Source organism: Anguilla rostrata, chromosome 2 (genome assembly GCF_018555375.3).
Source record: "Anguilla rostrata isolate EN2019 chromosome 2, ASM1855537v3, whole genome shotgun sequence".
Lineage (NCBI taxonomy): Eukaryota > Metazoa > Chordata > Actinopteri > Anguilliformes > Anguillidae > Anguilla > Anguilla rostrata.
Genome location: NC_057934.1, coordinates 64,584,301 through 64,600,121, shown reverse-complemented (window position 1 = coordinate 64,600,121; position 15,821 = coordinate 64,584,301). Strand labels below are relative to the sequence as shown.

The window sequence follows — 15,821 nt, the reverse complement described above, 5'->3', positions numbered from 1 at the left end:
CGGTTGTCCGTTTTCTGTGTGTCACTCAATGTGTGTGGTCATTACGTGAAACTCGTGGAGCAGTACGATTTGAGAGAAAAAAAATTGCTTGACGCAATACTCGTGGACGAAGTAGAAACATAAATTGCCCTCCTGCTGCAGTTTATAAAACCTGTGTAGCGGTTGCATTTCAGCCACATGGTGTCAGCGGTTCCCTGCGTTATGGTCCCACCCCTGTGTTGCACCGAACTGCCCTTGTAGTCTGCTGAACTGTGTTTTAAATTAGCTGCTGAAATCACAGCGGAAAAATGAATAGATTAAAGGGGCGTAAGTTCAGACACACACGCACACATGTGCGCACACACACGCGCTCATTTGCCTTGGGTCCCTACGTGCCGTGCACATTCTGTTTTTAACTTCCTGCCCTCTTTTTTTAAACTTTAAGAATTGATAATGCTAGGCCCTGTTGCCACGGCAACCATTCTCGTTCTTTTCTTCCCTTTTCTCTCCGTCTCCGCGTGACACCTTCTATCTCCCAGCTCCCGATAAATGTTTTCTCTTTTCTCTTCTCCCTTCCATCGCTTTCCTCACCATCATTCCTCTGTCATACCCCCTCTCCCCTCCATCTACTATATTTATCTTTCTCCAATACTTATTTTTTCTCTTAAGCCAATCAGAGTGGGCGTCTTGCTCATGCGCATGTTTACATTTCTGCGCGGTGAATTTGCGTATGTTGATTCACTGTCAACCAATCCAGTAAGACTGAGTGGATATACCGTTACAAGCCCATTTTTATCCCTCTGACTTCCATCTCCCTCTCTTTTTCTCTCTCTCTCACCCCCCCTCCCTCTCTCTCTCTCTCTCTCTCTCTCTCTCTTTAGCTCCCTCTAAAAAACTCGTTGCTAGGTAACAGTTAATTGACAAGAAGTAGTTACATGTGTTGCACAGCATTCAGGGATTGTGGGGGTGAGGAAGACAGGGAGGAAGAGTTAAATACAACAGATTAAAAGCTTACGCAATTCACCCAGAGAGGTAGACCTGCCATAACTGCTGCTGTTCCCTCCCCACATCCCCTCGCCTCTCACTCAGTTCATTAACGTAGTGTACCGGTCTGGGTCCAAGCTGAGATGCTTGCAGGGTCAGAGATGATTCTGTTGCAGGAAACAGCTGGTTTACAGGCACATGTTCCCAGAATAGGACAGCATGCAGGGCTGGTCCATCTTTCTTAAAGCTGAGCACCGAGCAGTAAGACAATGGATACCATTTTTAAAGCTTTTCTCAATAGGGCATCCCGGTGACGCCTCCAGTTAAAAGCGCTAACTCTCCATATGGTGACGTGCGCGACGGTGTGGGATCAAATCCTGACCATGCCAGTGCTGACCTGTTTCCGAGAGTCACTCCAGGAGATGCATGGCGATGTACTCACCCTGAATTTATTCCGAAATGTATGTTGTCAGCTGACTGCTGCATTTCCGCTTTGTAATCTGAGAGCTAATGCAAATAATACTGGCAGATTGCCGGCTCTTGACTGGCCAGCTCATGCATGATGAATCCAGAGTTGAGCTGCCAACTGAGTCCCTCAATCCCTGGATGATGTCATGGACCGTGGTGCACCAGGGTGCATGCAGGGCTTGCACAAGTGTAATAGCCTGATTCATGACTTGAGAGTAGTTTCAATCTAAATAAAATGCAAGATTAGTTGCTACTGAAAGACAATATACAGTATATATGCTGGTATGTGCTGTTCTGCTGTTCAAACCATTTAGCCTAACTGCATAACTCCAAAAGTGCTATTAAGACATTATTTTGTGTGTCATTAAAATCATCATGCAGCTGTTAATTATCGAAGGTCAGGAAGAGACTAAGATGACAACTGGGACAGAGTCACGTTAGCTGACTGACAAACCCAAATATGGATAAATTCTGCCAAACAAGTGATCTCAGCATTGTCACTGAGTTTCCATGAGTTTAAGCTCAGGGTGTCTCAGAAAGGGGTCATAGAAGAAAAACACAGAAGGAACAAGGATTTAGAGATAAGGGAGGGATGTTCCCTTCTATAATTAACTCAGAGCAGCCCTCACAAAAGTCTGTGAGAAAGGGGGAGGTGATGGTGACTTTGGAAGGGGGATTTGTAAACACCCCACACCCCACAAACCACCACAGCCATCTTTTAGTTCTACCTTGCACATAGGTGGCAGTCACTTGCCAAATAATCTTTCAAGATGCAACGGACCTCAAGGACCTGGCTTGTAACTCACTCACTCACTCACTCACTGTTTAGCAGGCTGAGGATTCTCCACAAGGGGAGCTATTGGCACTCACGGTGCTTCACATCAATGACACTGTGCGTCCTTGTTTCTACTTGTCTCTCATAAGAAATGAAAGTAGTCAAAGAGTACAAATCAATAAAGCCAAAAAAAAAAAAAAAAGGGTTATGCTGGAAATAAGAGCACTATTGCAGTGGAAAGCGTGCATTTGTGCTGATTACATTTTTCTCATTTCAATTTATTGATTTTCCAACTGTTAGTGCATTGCATAACAGGAATTTAATGCATATTTATTAGACAAATGATTTATGCCAATGTCACAAAATGTACTGGAATGGAACATATTAGGAAATAAATATACAATTTCTGTTGACACAACAACAGTAGCAGGACAAATACTGGGATGAAGTATTTGTGCCTTTGTCAGAAATCTGTTTTACGAGCCAGCTGATGTGTTCCAAGCCAGCTGATTGTTTAACAGCTCCATTGCCACTCAGTGTTTTTATGACAATGATTACAGGATGGTGTCATGCTATGTTACATGAAATCATCAATTTCAAATAGGCTGGAAGGACCAAAGACACCTCACAATCACTGGTCAATAAAGCTGAACTGGCAGTCATGGGAATGGACAGTTCTGAGGAGTGAGGGACAGTTCTGAGGACTGAGAGACCGAGGTATTCTTCCCCTACCGTAAAGTATTCACTAATCACCTGTGGCTTGTAGCTGTGTGAATTTCACAGAGAAAGGACTTGTGTGATGTGTATTTTATGTTTATTGTTGTCTCGTGTTTAGCAACTCGGTCTAATGCTTCTGCTGCAATAGCTCATTTATTGAAGAGAAATTATGCAGTGCAGATTGATCTTACTGTATATATTTTAGCTATATATAAATACTATGCTGTAATGCTTTCAGAAATCTCTAAATTATTTGTAGAAAAATATGAGGACACAGGACACCAGTTTAAATTACAAAATAAATGATCAGTCCTGTCACTGTAGTTAAGGTTTTGGAGGAAGGCAAATATCTTCCTTTGGAAGACATTCTATATTACAAAGATTCCAAGTACCAAGGCATACATATGAATATATATATATTTGCAGGTTCTGGTTAATTATTTTGTGTCATTATTTGTGATATTATGCTTGTAGACACCAATAACTGTTCACTTTCAGGGTAAATGCTGACAAAACATTGAGCAAAAATGAATGTTTATCTTCACAAACATGGTCAGTTAAAATGCAGAAAGAGTCCTTGGATCAATCAAAATTTCTTTGACGTGTTTCTATAATCCTGTAATTATTTAGCATAATTCACACTGGTTACTCACTGGCAGACAGCTCTGGGTAAACCATAGTTTATTTGCATATTGGTCACGAAATTAGTATGAAAATGGGTGGAATGGGTTCTAAACAGCAGATATAAAACAGCATGCACTAGGACCAGACATCTCAGCAAAGACCGTGCAGAAGCAGTTGTGTGGGTTGATTCTTCCGAATGAACTACAGTGTCAGGTAAGATTTTTAAATATGGCTTATTGCAAAATATTTTTCAATAATTTTTAATCACCAAAAAATCGTTCATTGTCAGACAAATTGCAGTTTTATTATTATTATTATTATTATTATTATAAATAGAAGAAGAAAAATAAGAAGATGTTTAATTACAGTTAACAGACCCGGGACTGGAATAAATAACCATTTCTATTCAACTCACAACTAAATTCAAGTTTCCATTTGGCGGCCTCAGACGTCACCAACTTAAACTTGAATTTTTACTGTAAGTCAACTGTAAGGATAAATGTTGATTGATCAAGGCCATAAAGCCATGCCTGGGAGACTAACTCTTTCAATGCCCATAGGCCTCTTCTCCTGTGAAAGCAGCGACCATAAGCAGACATGATGATAGCCCTCTGCACAAAACATAGACAGAAAAAGATCAGGGATAGAGGCCAAGCAAAATGTGAGGGAGTGAGGAACACATACATGCAGAAGAGTGAACACAACGGAGTACTATTGTGTAATTGTGGGCAATTTAAAAATAAAAATAAAAAAAGCACTAGGAAAATGTCAAGGCAAGAAAAAAAGAAAGTCAGAGTTTTCCATGAAGGGCAGGTCACCATGGAAACACTATCTCAAAGTCAGAGAAGAGAAGAAGCAGCCTGAATGAGACTCAACTTTTTATTGATACTCAACACTTTTCAGTTGGTTTTGTACAAAGAAACAAAAGAATCATATTTTCAGCACTTATCCTCGTACATATCAGTATTATGATTATTTAAAGTACCATTGTGAATATGTTTTTGCATTTTTGTAATGACATATTTTTCTTTTGATGGTTTGAAATTGAATTTCCATAAAAAATGAAAGAGCACATGGAATTAATATTTTCCATATTTATATTTACACAATCTGTACAATTTATGGGTGTTTTGTTTATGTGTTTCTGATGTAGAAATCTGGTAACATTTCAAAATAAAGGACCACCAAAGCATAAAGTAATGACCTGTAATTAAAGAACAACATGAAGTTGAAAGAAGTATGTTTCTGTTTCCTATACTAATGATCAACATGTACTGTATGATCAAAGAGCAGATTCAAAAAATGGCAATTAATTGATCATACTTAAGGGGAATGTATATACAGTTTCACACCACAACCTGTTTACTATTTGTAAATGCAGAATATGCATAATGCATTGTAATTTTAAAAACATTCTTTGCAACAACCTTAACCCTAAAATGTTACCCAAATGTTTATTAAAGTTTTTTAAATTTTTTTAATTTGTTTGTATTAAAAGGGAACAAAATGGATTTAATTATTTACAGAATTCAGACAATGTTATAATACACATTTATCTGCCCTCCAAGTACTTTCTCTCTTACATACATACGCACATACAGATGCTCAAGCATGTTGATAAACCCACTCGTAAATACAAAAAATATCAGGGCTTGGCAGAAAACAATTTTTTTTTTAATTAAAATGAGATAAATTGTAATCTACTGTATAACAAAACATAATTCTCCATCCACTGTAAAATCACTGAAAATATGCTTAAAGCTGAAAGTTCCTCAAACTAGGCAAGAAGGACAAAAAACATGATGATTGTTCCTATGTAATTACTATCAGTATGAATTTGTTAACATTACATAATTATTATGATTGTTATACTATTATTCAAAAGTCTGCTCAAATATACCATTGTCTTGTTCCATTAATATATTCATAAAACCAAATACTAACAAAACACTAAAACATTACTGTTATTTATAGTAACTGTGTCATAATTTAGTGTCAAAATAAATTTAAAAAACATAATGTAAACACCACCTTGTACTGTCTATGACTCTACATTTATCTATTCATGAATTGTGTTTGTAGCTTTAATTTGTATCAGTAGTTTTAAATACAGCGTGTATATTTATGACCTTCAAGCAATTTTTGCTTTCAAGAGACACCATTTACATTGTGTTCAGCTTCGCTGTGTCTTCTCATTTAACAATAAATTAGGATTTTAGAGCTCATAACACTGGCTTTTGGATCACTGGGCCTTACAGCTCGGGACAGTATGATCACTTTTATGAGACTTTCTGAAAAGGCAATTAATCACCAAAAATGATCTGTCGTAGCCATTTTTGAAATATGGCCAAACCACAAACCCACTGAGATATCCAAAATCAATGAAAATACAGTCAAAGCTATCATTTAAAAAGGCGAGACAGTGATAATACATGTATTTCTGCTTCAAATGATGCAAGTACAAATCACAATACATACTTTTAAAACCATTATTTACAATCAAATTTACTTTAAAATAATACTTTAAAATAAGTAAATATGTTGCCTGAAAACACATTGTGAGGGGTAAAATCCACAAGTGTGTCTATTGGTACTCTGTTGTAGGGAGATACATTTTGTAGCTATTTAGTTATTTAAGTGGGATGTTGACACTAAGAATGCAAAAAGGTACATTCTTTTGAGAGCAACTATCAATCACAATGATCAAGTTAAATGCACAGGATTAAATAAAATCGGTGAAAACTTTGTAGGGGAAAGCACACAAATATTTTGATCATGCAATTTACTGAAAATGAGGTCAATTGATTTGAATATGTTCATACTCATACAGCTATACACAAGCACACAGATGCACACACACACACACACACACTTCTTAATATTAACTGTAAAAAACTTTGTATTGTCATGATGAAATTTTGCCAAAACTGTTCAAATGTACAATTTCAACTGTTTTTTTTCCATATTCCTGCCCTTAAAATATTGAAATATATTCAAAAGAATAAAGCAAAAGCAAAAGAATAACAATGAACCATGTGACTCATCTTAAAACAGCAAACACACTCAGTCAAATATCCACATATCCACATGCATGCCTGTTCATGCATATATTCACCCCAGCACACATATTCACGCGTGTACACTGAATAGATGTTGAAAAATGAATGTGTGGAGGGGTTAATTTTCCAAATTGTAATAAGCCTATAGATTTCAGTTTATTATTTATGATTATAAACTATTTTGGTCTGAAGGCCCGTGGCTCTGACACGGTTTGCTGGAAACAAACAGACCCAGTCTGTATAGAGATATGCAGACAGTAACTGCATACATGTGTACAGTACTGTGCAGCTGTCAGTAGATCAGTACACACATGCCGAGGAGAAATATAAATAAAAAATAATAATTTACAATGTTTCTTGAATATGATTGATGTAGAAATTGTTTTACCCGGTGATCTGTAAACTAACTTATAGTTACACGCTGAGAAAAATACCTCATGGCACAGAATACACAGCTTCCTGGATATGTTCTGTAAGTGGCACCACAGGATTTAAAAAAATAAAAAATAAAAACATTTCTGGATCTCAAGAGACATCTCCAGGGAAAAGCAGACATTTTTTCTCTCACCGAAGAACATTTTAAGACCGCACGTGCCAGATATTGTCAGCTTTAATCAAGTGTTATTGTTTTCAAAATGAGAAGGGTTGGACTTTAAATGCCAAATGTACGTTCTAATGTTAAACAGTGAGCACCGGTCTGATCAGTGGTGCCTTCATGCACATAGCAAGCAGTGCCCCTTAGTTATTCTTAACCAGCTCCCAGACATCACTGTAGGGTATAAGGCGAACAGTAGAAATGCCTTGCTGATTGAAAGTGTTCCTTAAAATCAAAGGGCTGCAATGCTTTGTTGGACTGTGTTGGAATGTGTATGTACAAAAGTTTGTCAAAAGGTGCACAGTTTTAACATGAGGGAAATTCGTATCAACCCTTAATCCTTCTTTGATTTCCTGATAAACCTATACACTTATGGTATTTGTTATCATCAGTCCTTGAAACGAATTAAAATTGTTCTTAGAAAACATTCTTAACATAATCGTCATTACTAATATGCTATGTGAAGTAACTAACATACTAAAAACCAACAGAAGTAATCATAGTACTATCATTGTAATGTGTTTTTGTCTTCTATATATTTTTGTTTTCATTTTTGTTCTTTCAATTTTTTTTTGTTCTTTATTTGATGTAAAACTATATTGAAAATTACATCCTGACTGTCTGTGTAATGTACAAAACGAAAAGAAATTCTGTGTTCATTTACAAGAAAAAAACATTAATACTGATGGTAACACTGACCAGCAGACAGACTTTTACTTGTCTTTCTTTTGGTCCATTTGGATTTCAAAACCTTTTGTGCACAATAATGTGAAAAAGAGACCAATAAAATGACCTTGATATTAAGTTAAGTTTCAAACAAAGGTTTTCCATTTAATGGAATGGAGCAGTGGAAAAATACTAGTCTATGCATTATTCCAAATATCTGCCTTCTGCTGATTTGAAATACTAAACAGACAATAATTTACATATAACTTATAAGCACTTCACACAAGCCCAGCTAAATATTGTATAGCTTTGCGCAACCTCACCACGCTGTTCAATTCTGTGCCTGAATTCATTTTCCATCATTTTCCCTTAAAAAATATTTAATCAGAAGCCAAATTTAGACAAACTTTCAATCACCCACAGGCTTAAAAGGTATCCTGTGTGATTCTTCCTGCATGTAAAATGAGTATTAAATCAAGAACTGCATCCAGTGTTGCTTTCTTCTCTCTCTCTCTCTCTCTTTTTAGGGGAAATTTTGTCTTGCCCTGTCCTGTAAAATATCACGAGGTCTCCAGGTAAAAAAAAAACTGTCAATATCTCACCCTTAAACATGTCAGCATCAGCAGGCATTTTTGCGACCACCTAAAACGTAAGACACCTCCTATGCAATGGTCCGGCCATGCCCATTGGGCCTGTGACTTTTGACCTCCCAAGGCAGATGCACTCTGGGTACTTGACAGCATTTAAACTGAAGTGTAATGCCCACCGATCTATCAACAGCAGAGCTCAGCTCTCCCTGGCCTTTCCCTGAAAAATACAACCTATAAGGCATGCTGTATTCCATACAAATATCTCAAATAAAAATTCAGCATTCGGAGATGTCTCTTTCACATAGCCATAGACAAATTCTGTCATGACGAATCGTGTCATCTCTCAATGTGATATATCTGGCTGAGTGAGACACAGCTTTTGGAATCCAGTAAGGCACATCCTACACAATATTTTCAAGCCCACTCTTATACTTTTTTTTTTCCTTTTTCTTACCTATTGACAACTGTAAACCAGAACAGTTTTAGATACTGTACATGATTTTTAAATGCAATAAGACATTACACTGTATTTTCTGTACAGTTTGGCACTGTGCAAATCATGTCTTTTACCATTTACAACACTCCAAAACAGCAAATAAATGCATGGTCATGGATAGTTAGCACACAGATAATCAATCATAAAAAACAGTCAGGAAATCAAATTACCTTATGTTTCTCCCAGCAAATAAGTTTCATTAGATAATGAGCTTCCTTCTACATAGTTAGCTAACAAATAATTAACTACAAATATTCAACAGCATAAAATATTTAAAAAACAAAACCGAACTAAATATCATAAACATCATTATGATCAATACTATTATTAACAACATTATTATTGTTATTATTATTTTACCCTGTTACAAGTTAGCATTTTATTTTCATTCATGATTGTATTTTCATAACAAACCAGGATCGAACAAGCACTTAATTTGGTGTAAGGGAACGGTGGAAGAGAGGAAAAGAGACGGAGAGAGTTACAGACAAATCTGCAGGCTTAACGTTTTTCTTAGTGCTCATCTTTCTCATCCTGGCTTCCTCTTTCTTTTTCCGTTATCTTCCTTGGCCCCTGAACGCCGCATACATTCCATTTACCTTCTCTAGTTTTATGACTACCCCACAGTTTTTATCTTTTTTTTTCCTGCCGGTTTTCCTTCCTGCACTCAGGACACCCGCCATCCTCTTCGTTCAGTACGGATGCTGCTGCACCCAGACTCTCCCATCGTCGGGGAACGTACTCTTCCTCCTCTCCCACCTTGCCCTTCCTGTTAAAACTGGAATGTGCAGTTGCATTCCCCCCTTTTCTCTCTCGTAAATAAATTGCCACAACGTAGGAAGCGTCCTTCTGTGTCCTCTCACTCCGGTCCCTGCATCTCAGTCTCCTCTGTCCCCTCTCTTACACGTCAGACTCTATGCTCGACAGTTTCTCGTACACGTGCCCGTTGCTGGAGCCGTTGAATGGTCTCTGCGTTTGGCCGGCCCCTAGCCCGTCCCTTGTCGACAGCAGCTTGTTATTATTGGGGCCCCCGTGATGGTTCCCCATTGGTCCCGCCATCCCGCCCAGGCTCAGCTCCTTGGGGAACCTGGGGGCCATGTTGGCCATCACCCCTGCCGTGGCGGACGCCGGTAGAAAAGACGCCACGCCCATGGAATTTCTGAAGTCACTTCGGCTGTTTTTCAGGAGTGGCTGCTGCTGTTGCTGCTGCTGTTGCTGTTGCTGCTGCTGCTGCTGCTGCTGCTTTTTGATGTAGTACGACTTGGCACCGTGCAACAGACACTGGTCGTCACCGAAGGTTGGGATGAAGGGGTTTTGGTTTACTTTATCTGGGTAGAGGGATTTAGACAGGGAATATGTTCCTCCTCCTCCGCCCCCCGCCATCCCTCTGTCTCTATCCCTCGTATCTCTCTCCCCCACCGACCGACGATGCAGCCCACTTTCACCTCCCCGGAACAGCCCGAAAGACGAGCCGCCCTTTCCCCGATCCCCTCCGAAAAAGAGCGGATCTCTGTCTCGGTCTCTCTCTCTCTCCGACGCGGCGTGCCTCTCGAATATGTGGGCGTACGGGCTCACTCCCTCCATAAACCGGTCTTTGTCTTTCAGGCTCACGCTCCTAGGTGGGGGAAGCATCCCTCCCATGCCACCTCCGCCGACTCCACCCCCGAATCCACCCATTCCTCCCCCTAACCCGCCCGCCTCCTCTTTCTGCAGGTCTACAAACGTGTCGTAGGAATGCTGCCGTCGTAATTGCTTGCCGCCCAAACCTGGCTTCCTCCGCAGAGCTTGAGTTTGTGACTGGACGCCTCCCATGCCCCCTATCAACCCACCCTTTCCCCCTTCCTGGGCATACTTACCCCCCAGTTGATCCAAAAGAGGGTTATTGTCTTCACTAATGTCGTACAAGTTACCCGTTTTCTTGCACGCGTCACAACGCACGCAGGTGGCCGAACTTGGACGGCCAGAAACCGAGCTATTACCCCCTCCTCCACCTCCAGCAGTTGTGCAACCACCCCCTATTCCCCCTCCAGGATACCCTCCACCACCTCCTCCTCCAGGACCACCCCCATGCAGAGACACCGGTTTGCCACCCGCACCTCCACTGCGGCAGTTTCGACATTCCCAATCACCCCCAGTCAGCCCGCCACCCCCGACCCCTGTCACGTTCTTTTCCCAGCATGTTTGTGTTTGAGGCCCTGATGCAGCCGGTCCAACACCCACTCCCCCTCCCCCTCCACTCTTACACTCATTCTTCTTGGGTTTACCCTTCAAGAAATCCTCCACTGCAACCAAACTAGTGCAATTACCTCCACCAACTCCACCAACTCCACTGCTGTTAGCCCCACCCCCACCAGTGACTCCTCCCACTCCGCCAACGGGTCCGTCTGTCAAATCCACGTGTTCCCACTGGGGTATGCCTTCCTTGGGGCGAAACTGGTCTAGGTAGAAATCCCTCAAGCCCTCTTTGTCACGGAACAGCCCTCCCCCACCCCCTCCCCCCCTTTGAGACTTCCGGTCTGAAGCTAAGGGTAAGAGGGGTGGAGAGGCTGAGCGGCGGGAGTGGGCGCCGTGGTAATGGTGATGGGCTGAGTGGTGGGGTCGCCTCCGATACCCCAGCTCGATTTCGTCTAGCTCGCGTCGCGACTTGGCCGAGGCGGGTCTCTTTTTCAGGCTGTCCCTGTACTGCTTGCGCTTTTTGGCGTTCCCCTCCAGGTTGCCGTAGGTGACCGTGTGGGTGGAGATGTCGGACATGTTTCCATCGTCTATCCCTCCTCCCACTCCACCACAGTACCTGTCGTGTCCAATGAAGCCCGAGCTGGACGCTCCGCCTTTGAAGGAGAACTTCCCATACAGGTCGGTCAGACCTTGTTTGAACCCTGGACCAGGGGCTGGGCTCTGACCCGCTATCAGGTCAAATTTATTGTTGTTCCTGTGAGTCAGAGAGGCACGGGGCTGTGTGGTGAATATTGGGGCCACCCCCCCTCCTAGACTGTCGCAATCATACATTCCTCCCTCCAAGGAACTGGCACTCCCCAAACTATGAGGTCTGTTGGTTGTGGGACCGGACAAACTGAGACCCAGGCTGGGCCCTGAGCTCGGGTGATGGTGCAGGTAGTGGTCCTGGTACAGGTTGCTATCTTTCAGGTGCAAATTCCCGAAAGTCCTCTCCACCTCGCTGATGTAGTCGCTGAACATGTTGTCCTCGGGCAGGTACGGCGGCTTGCAGTCCGAGTGGCCGGCCAGGCTGCGGCGGTGCTCCGAGATGTCGTAGACGGACGACTCGCGGTGGATGAAGTCCAGGGCGCTGTGCGGCGAGCCGTTGACCCCCGAGAGGGAGGTCATGTTCTTGGCCGTGCGGAGGAGCCGCAGGATGTTGGAGTGGGTGTTGTTCATGGTGGCGGAGGGGGAGTTGAGCGGCGATTTAGCCTCTTCGATCTGGACCCCGTGGATGCAGCTGTAGATACCCTGTTACAGGAGTGGTGCGGTAAAGAGAAAAGGGGGGGAGACAGAGAGAGAGCGACAGAGAAAGTGAGATGGTGATAAAGAGAGAAAGTGAGAGAGTGAAAGAGAAAGTGACAGAGTGAGTGATAGAAAAAGTGAGAAAGTGACAGAGAGAAAAAGTGAGGGACAGAGAGAAAATTACAGAAAGAGTGAGACAGAGATTCAAAGGAGACAAAGACAGAATTTTACTATGTGCTTGAATGGGACTCTATCAGACAAGAATCCCTGCAATGAAAGAGTTAATTAATGTAATACACATTTTGCAGACATTGTGGTTTGAACATTGTAGTCCTATAACAGAGAGGACTGGGAGTGGGGGGGGCATTAAAAATGGCAGCAATGCATTAAGCCTATGGTTTTGACTGATCAATATCTTTAATAATTTTGATAAAGAAGTAGCTGACCAATACATATGGCTCATTGAAACAAGTAACATCAATTAAATGACCAGCAAAAACTCATTATTGTTATTTTCATTATTTGTTTATCAATGTTAAATTTACATGCACACAAACATCAATGCAAGCAATAGCAATTCCTGAACAAACTATTTAATCATTCAATTTCACCATTCAGGAATTGGTACTGTGCATTACGTGCACACTGACACGCACACGAGACACCGTAAACGTAATAATTCTCTGTTGCTTAGTAATGCCCTGAGAGCCGTCCACAAGGGGAGAAAATGAGAGGGATCTCGACAGGGTTTTGTATTTCTCCTTTCATGCCGCTGAAAAGCTTGAGCCGGAGTGCAGCGAGGCAGCCTCCTGCCTTTGAGGACGAAAGCCCAGCCCCGGGCTGATTGGACGTGGCGCGAGATGCCCAGCCATGCGTGTAAGTGCTTGGTGCTTGTCATAAAACATGTCACATTTTTTTTTATTTTTGAGCAGAGTTCTCCCTGACCCTGAATGCGGAGCGTGAATCGGCTCCATCACTCACTCTGATGATGGAGTAGGTAAAAGGTGTTGGGGTTAATGCTGGGCGGCCCTATCACACTCACCCTGCTGATGGAGCAGGTAAAAGGTGTTGAGGTGTACACTGAGAGGTCCTATCACACTCACCCTGCTGATGGAGCAGGTAAAAGGTGTTGAGGTGTACACAGAGAGGTCCTATCACACTCACCCTGCTGATGGAGCAGGTAAAAGGTGTTGAGGTGTACACAGAGAGGTCCTATCACACTCACCCTGCTGATGGAGGGGGTAAAAGGTGTTGAGGTGTACACTGAGAAGTCCTATCACACTCACCCTGCTGATGAAGCAGGTAAAAGGTGTTGAGGTGTACACTGAGAAGTCCTATCACACTCACCCTGCTGATGAAGCAGGTAAAAGGTGTTGAGGTGTACGCTGAGAGGCCCTATCACACTCAACCTGCTGATGGAGCAGGTAAAAGGTGTTGAGGTTTACACAGAGAGGTCCTATCACACTCACCCTGCTGATGGAGCAGGTAAAAGGTGTTGAGGTGTACACTGAGAGGCCCTATCACACTCACCCTGCTGATGGAGCAGGTAAAAGGTGTTGAGGTTTACACTGAGAGGTCCTATCACACTCACCCTGCTGATGGAGGGGGTAAAAGGTGTTGAGGTGTACACTGAGAGGCCCTATCACACTCAACCTGCTGATGGAGCAGGTAAAAGGTGTTGAGGTTTACACAGAGAGGTCCTATCACACTCACCCTGCTGATGGAGCAGGTAAAAGGTGTTGAGGTATACACTGAGAAGTCCTATCACACTCACCCTGCTGATGAAGCAGGTAAAAGGTGTTGAGGTGTACACTGAGAGGCCCTATCACACTCAACCTGCTGATGGAGCAGGTAAAAGGTGTTGAGGTTTACACAGAGAGGTCCTATCACACTCACCCTGCTGATGGAGCAGGTAAAAGGTGTTGAGGTATACACTGAGAGGCCCTATCACACTCACCCTGCTGATGGAGCAGGTAAAAGGTGTTGAGGTGTACACTGAGAAGTCCTATCACACTCACCCTGCTGATGAAGCAGGTAAAAGGTGTTGAGGTGTACACTGAGAAGTCCTATCACACTCATCCTGCTGATGAAGCAGGTAAAAGGTGTTGAGGTGTACGCTGAGAGGCCCTATCACACTCAACCTGCTGATGGAGCAGGTAAAAGGTGTTGAGGTTTACACAGAGAGGTCCTATCACACTCACCCTGCTGATGGAGCAGGTAAAAGGTGTTGAGGTGTACACTGAGAGGCCCTATCACACTCACCCTGCTGATGGAGCAGGTAAAAGGTGTTGAGGTGTACACTGAGAGGCCCTATCACACTCACCCTGCTGATGGAGCAGGTAAAAGGTGTTGAGGTATACGCTCGGAGGCCCTATCACACTCACCCTGCTGATGGAGCAGGTAAAAGGTGTTGAGGTATACGCTGCAAAGCCCTATCACACTCACCATGCTGATGGAGGTAAAAGGTGTTGAGGTATATACTGAGAGGCCCTATAACACTCACCCTGCTGATGGAGTAGGTAAAAGGTATTGAGGTATACGCTGCAAAGCCCTATCACACTCACCCTGCTGATGGAGCAGATAAAAGGTGTTGAGGTTTACACTGAGAGGCCCTATCACACTCACCCTGCTGATGGAGCAGATAAAAGGTGTTGAGGTTTACACAGAGAGGCCCTATCACACTCACCCTGCTGGTGGAGGTAAAAAGTGTTGAGGTATATACTGAGAGGCCCTATAACACTCACCCTGCTGATGGAGTAGGTAAAAGGTATTGAGGTATACGCTGCAAAGCCCTATCACACTCACCCTGCTGATGGAGCAGATAAAAGGTGTTGAGGTTTACACTGAGAGGCCCTATCACACTCACCCTGCTGATGGAGCAGATAAAAGGTGTTGAGGTTTACACAGAGAGGCCCTATCACACTCACCCTGCTGGTGGAGGTAAAAAGTGTTGAGGTATATACTGAGAGGCCCTATAACACTCACCCTGCTGATGGAGTAGGTCATCCCCGGCTTCCCGGAGCACACGCCCATGAAGCAGAAGCGCAGCTGCCAGTAGAAGAGGTGCTCGCAGATGAAGGTGATGAGGGAGAGCGCCATGGCCGCGCCCAGCATGTAGAACACGCCCGCCATGTTGTCCACGTCCAGCTGGCTGCTCATCACCTCGTTCTTCTCGTTGTGGCAGATACCTGTCAGCCACAGGGCCTCCAGCTCCTCCATCTCACCTGAGCGGGGGAAAAGAGGGGGAACTGGTTAGAGGCATGGGAGAGAGAAGCAAAGTATTTTTGCATTAAAGAAATGTGTACTCAGTTCTGTCAGTGGTCTGTATCATGTGTCTATGTAGGTATATGAACATATTTATGTGCGTGTGCTCGCTGTCATTGGTGCTGGTGGACAAGGGGAGTTTCCC

General features: G+C 43.0%; 1 protein-coding gene across 2 annotated transcripts in view; it reads right to left on the bottom strand.

Annotated features, from left to right (window-relative positions):
• Positions 1–4,684: 4,684 nt before the first annotated feature.
• Positions 4,685–15,821, bottom strand: part of grin2bb (glutamate receptor, ionotropic, N-methyl D-aspartate 2B, genome duplicate b) — a 64,508-nt gene continuing 53,371 nt past the window's right edge. For both annotated transcript variants that reach the window (XM_064323920.1, XM_064323921.1), the window contains exons 15-16: positions 15,398–15,636; positions 4,685–12,418 (exon numbers count right to left, since the gene is read on the bottom strand). In XM_064323920.1, the coding sequence (XP_064179990.1) occupies positions 9,854–12,418; positions 15,398–15,636 (2,804 nt within the window). In that variant the 3' untranslated portion in view covers positions 4,685–9,853. The remainder of the gene's footprint in view (positions 12,419–15,397; positions 15,637–15,821) is intronic.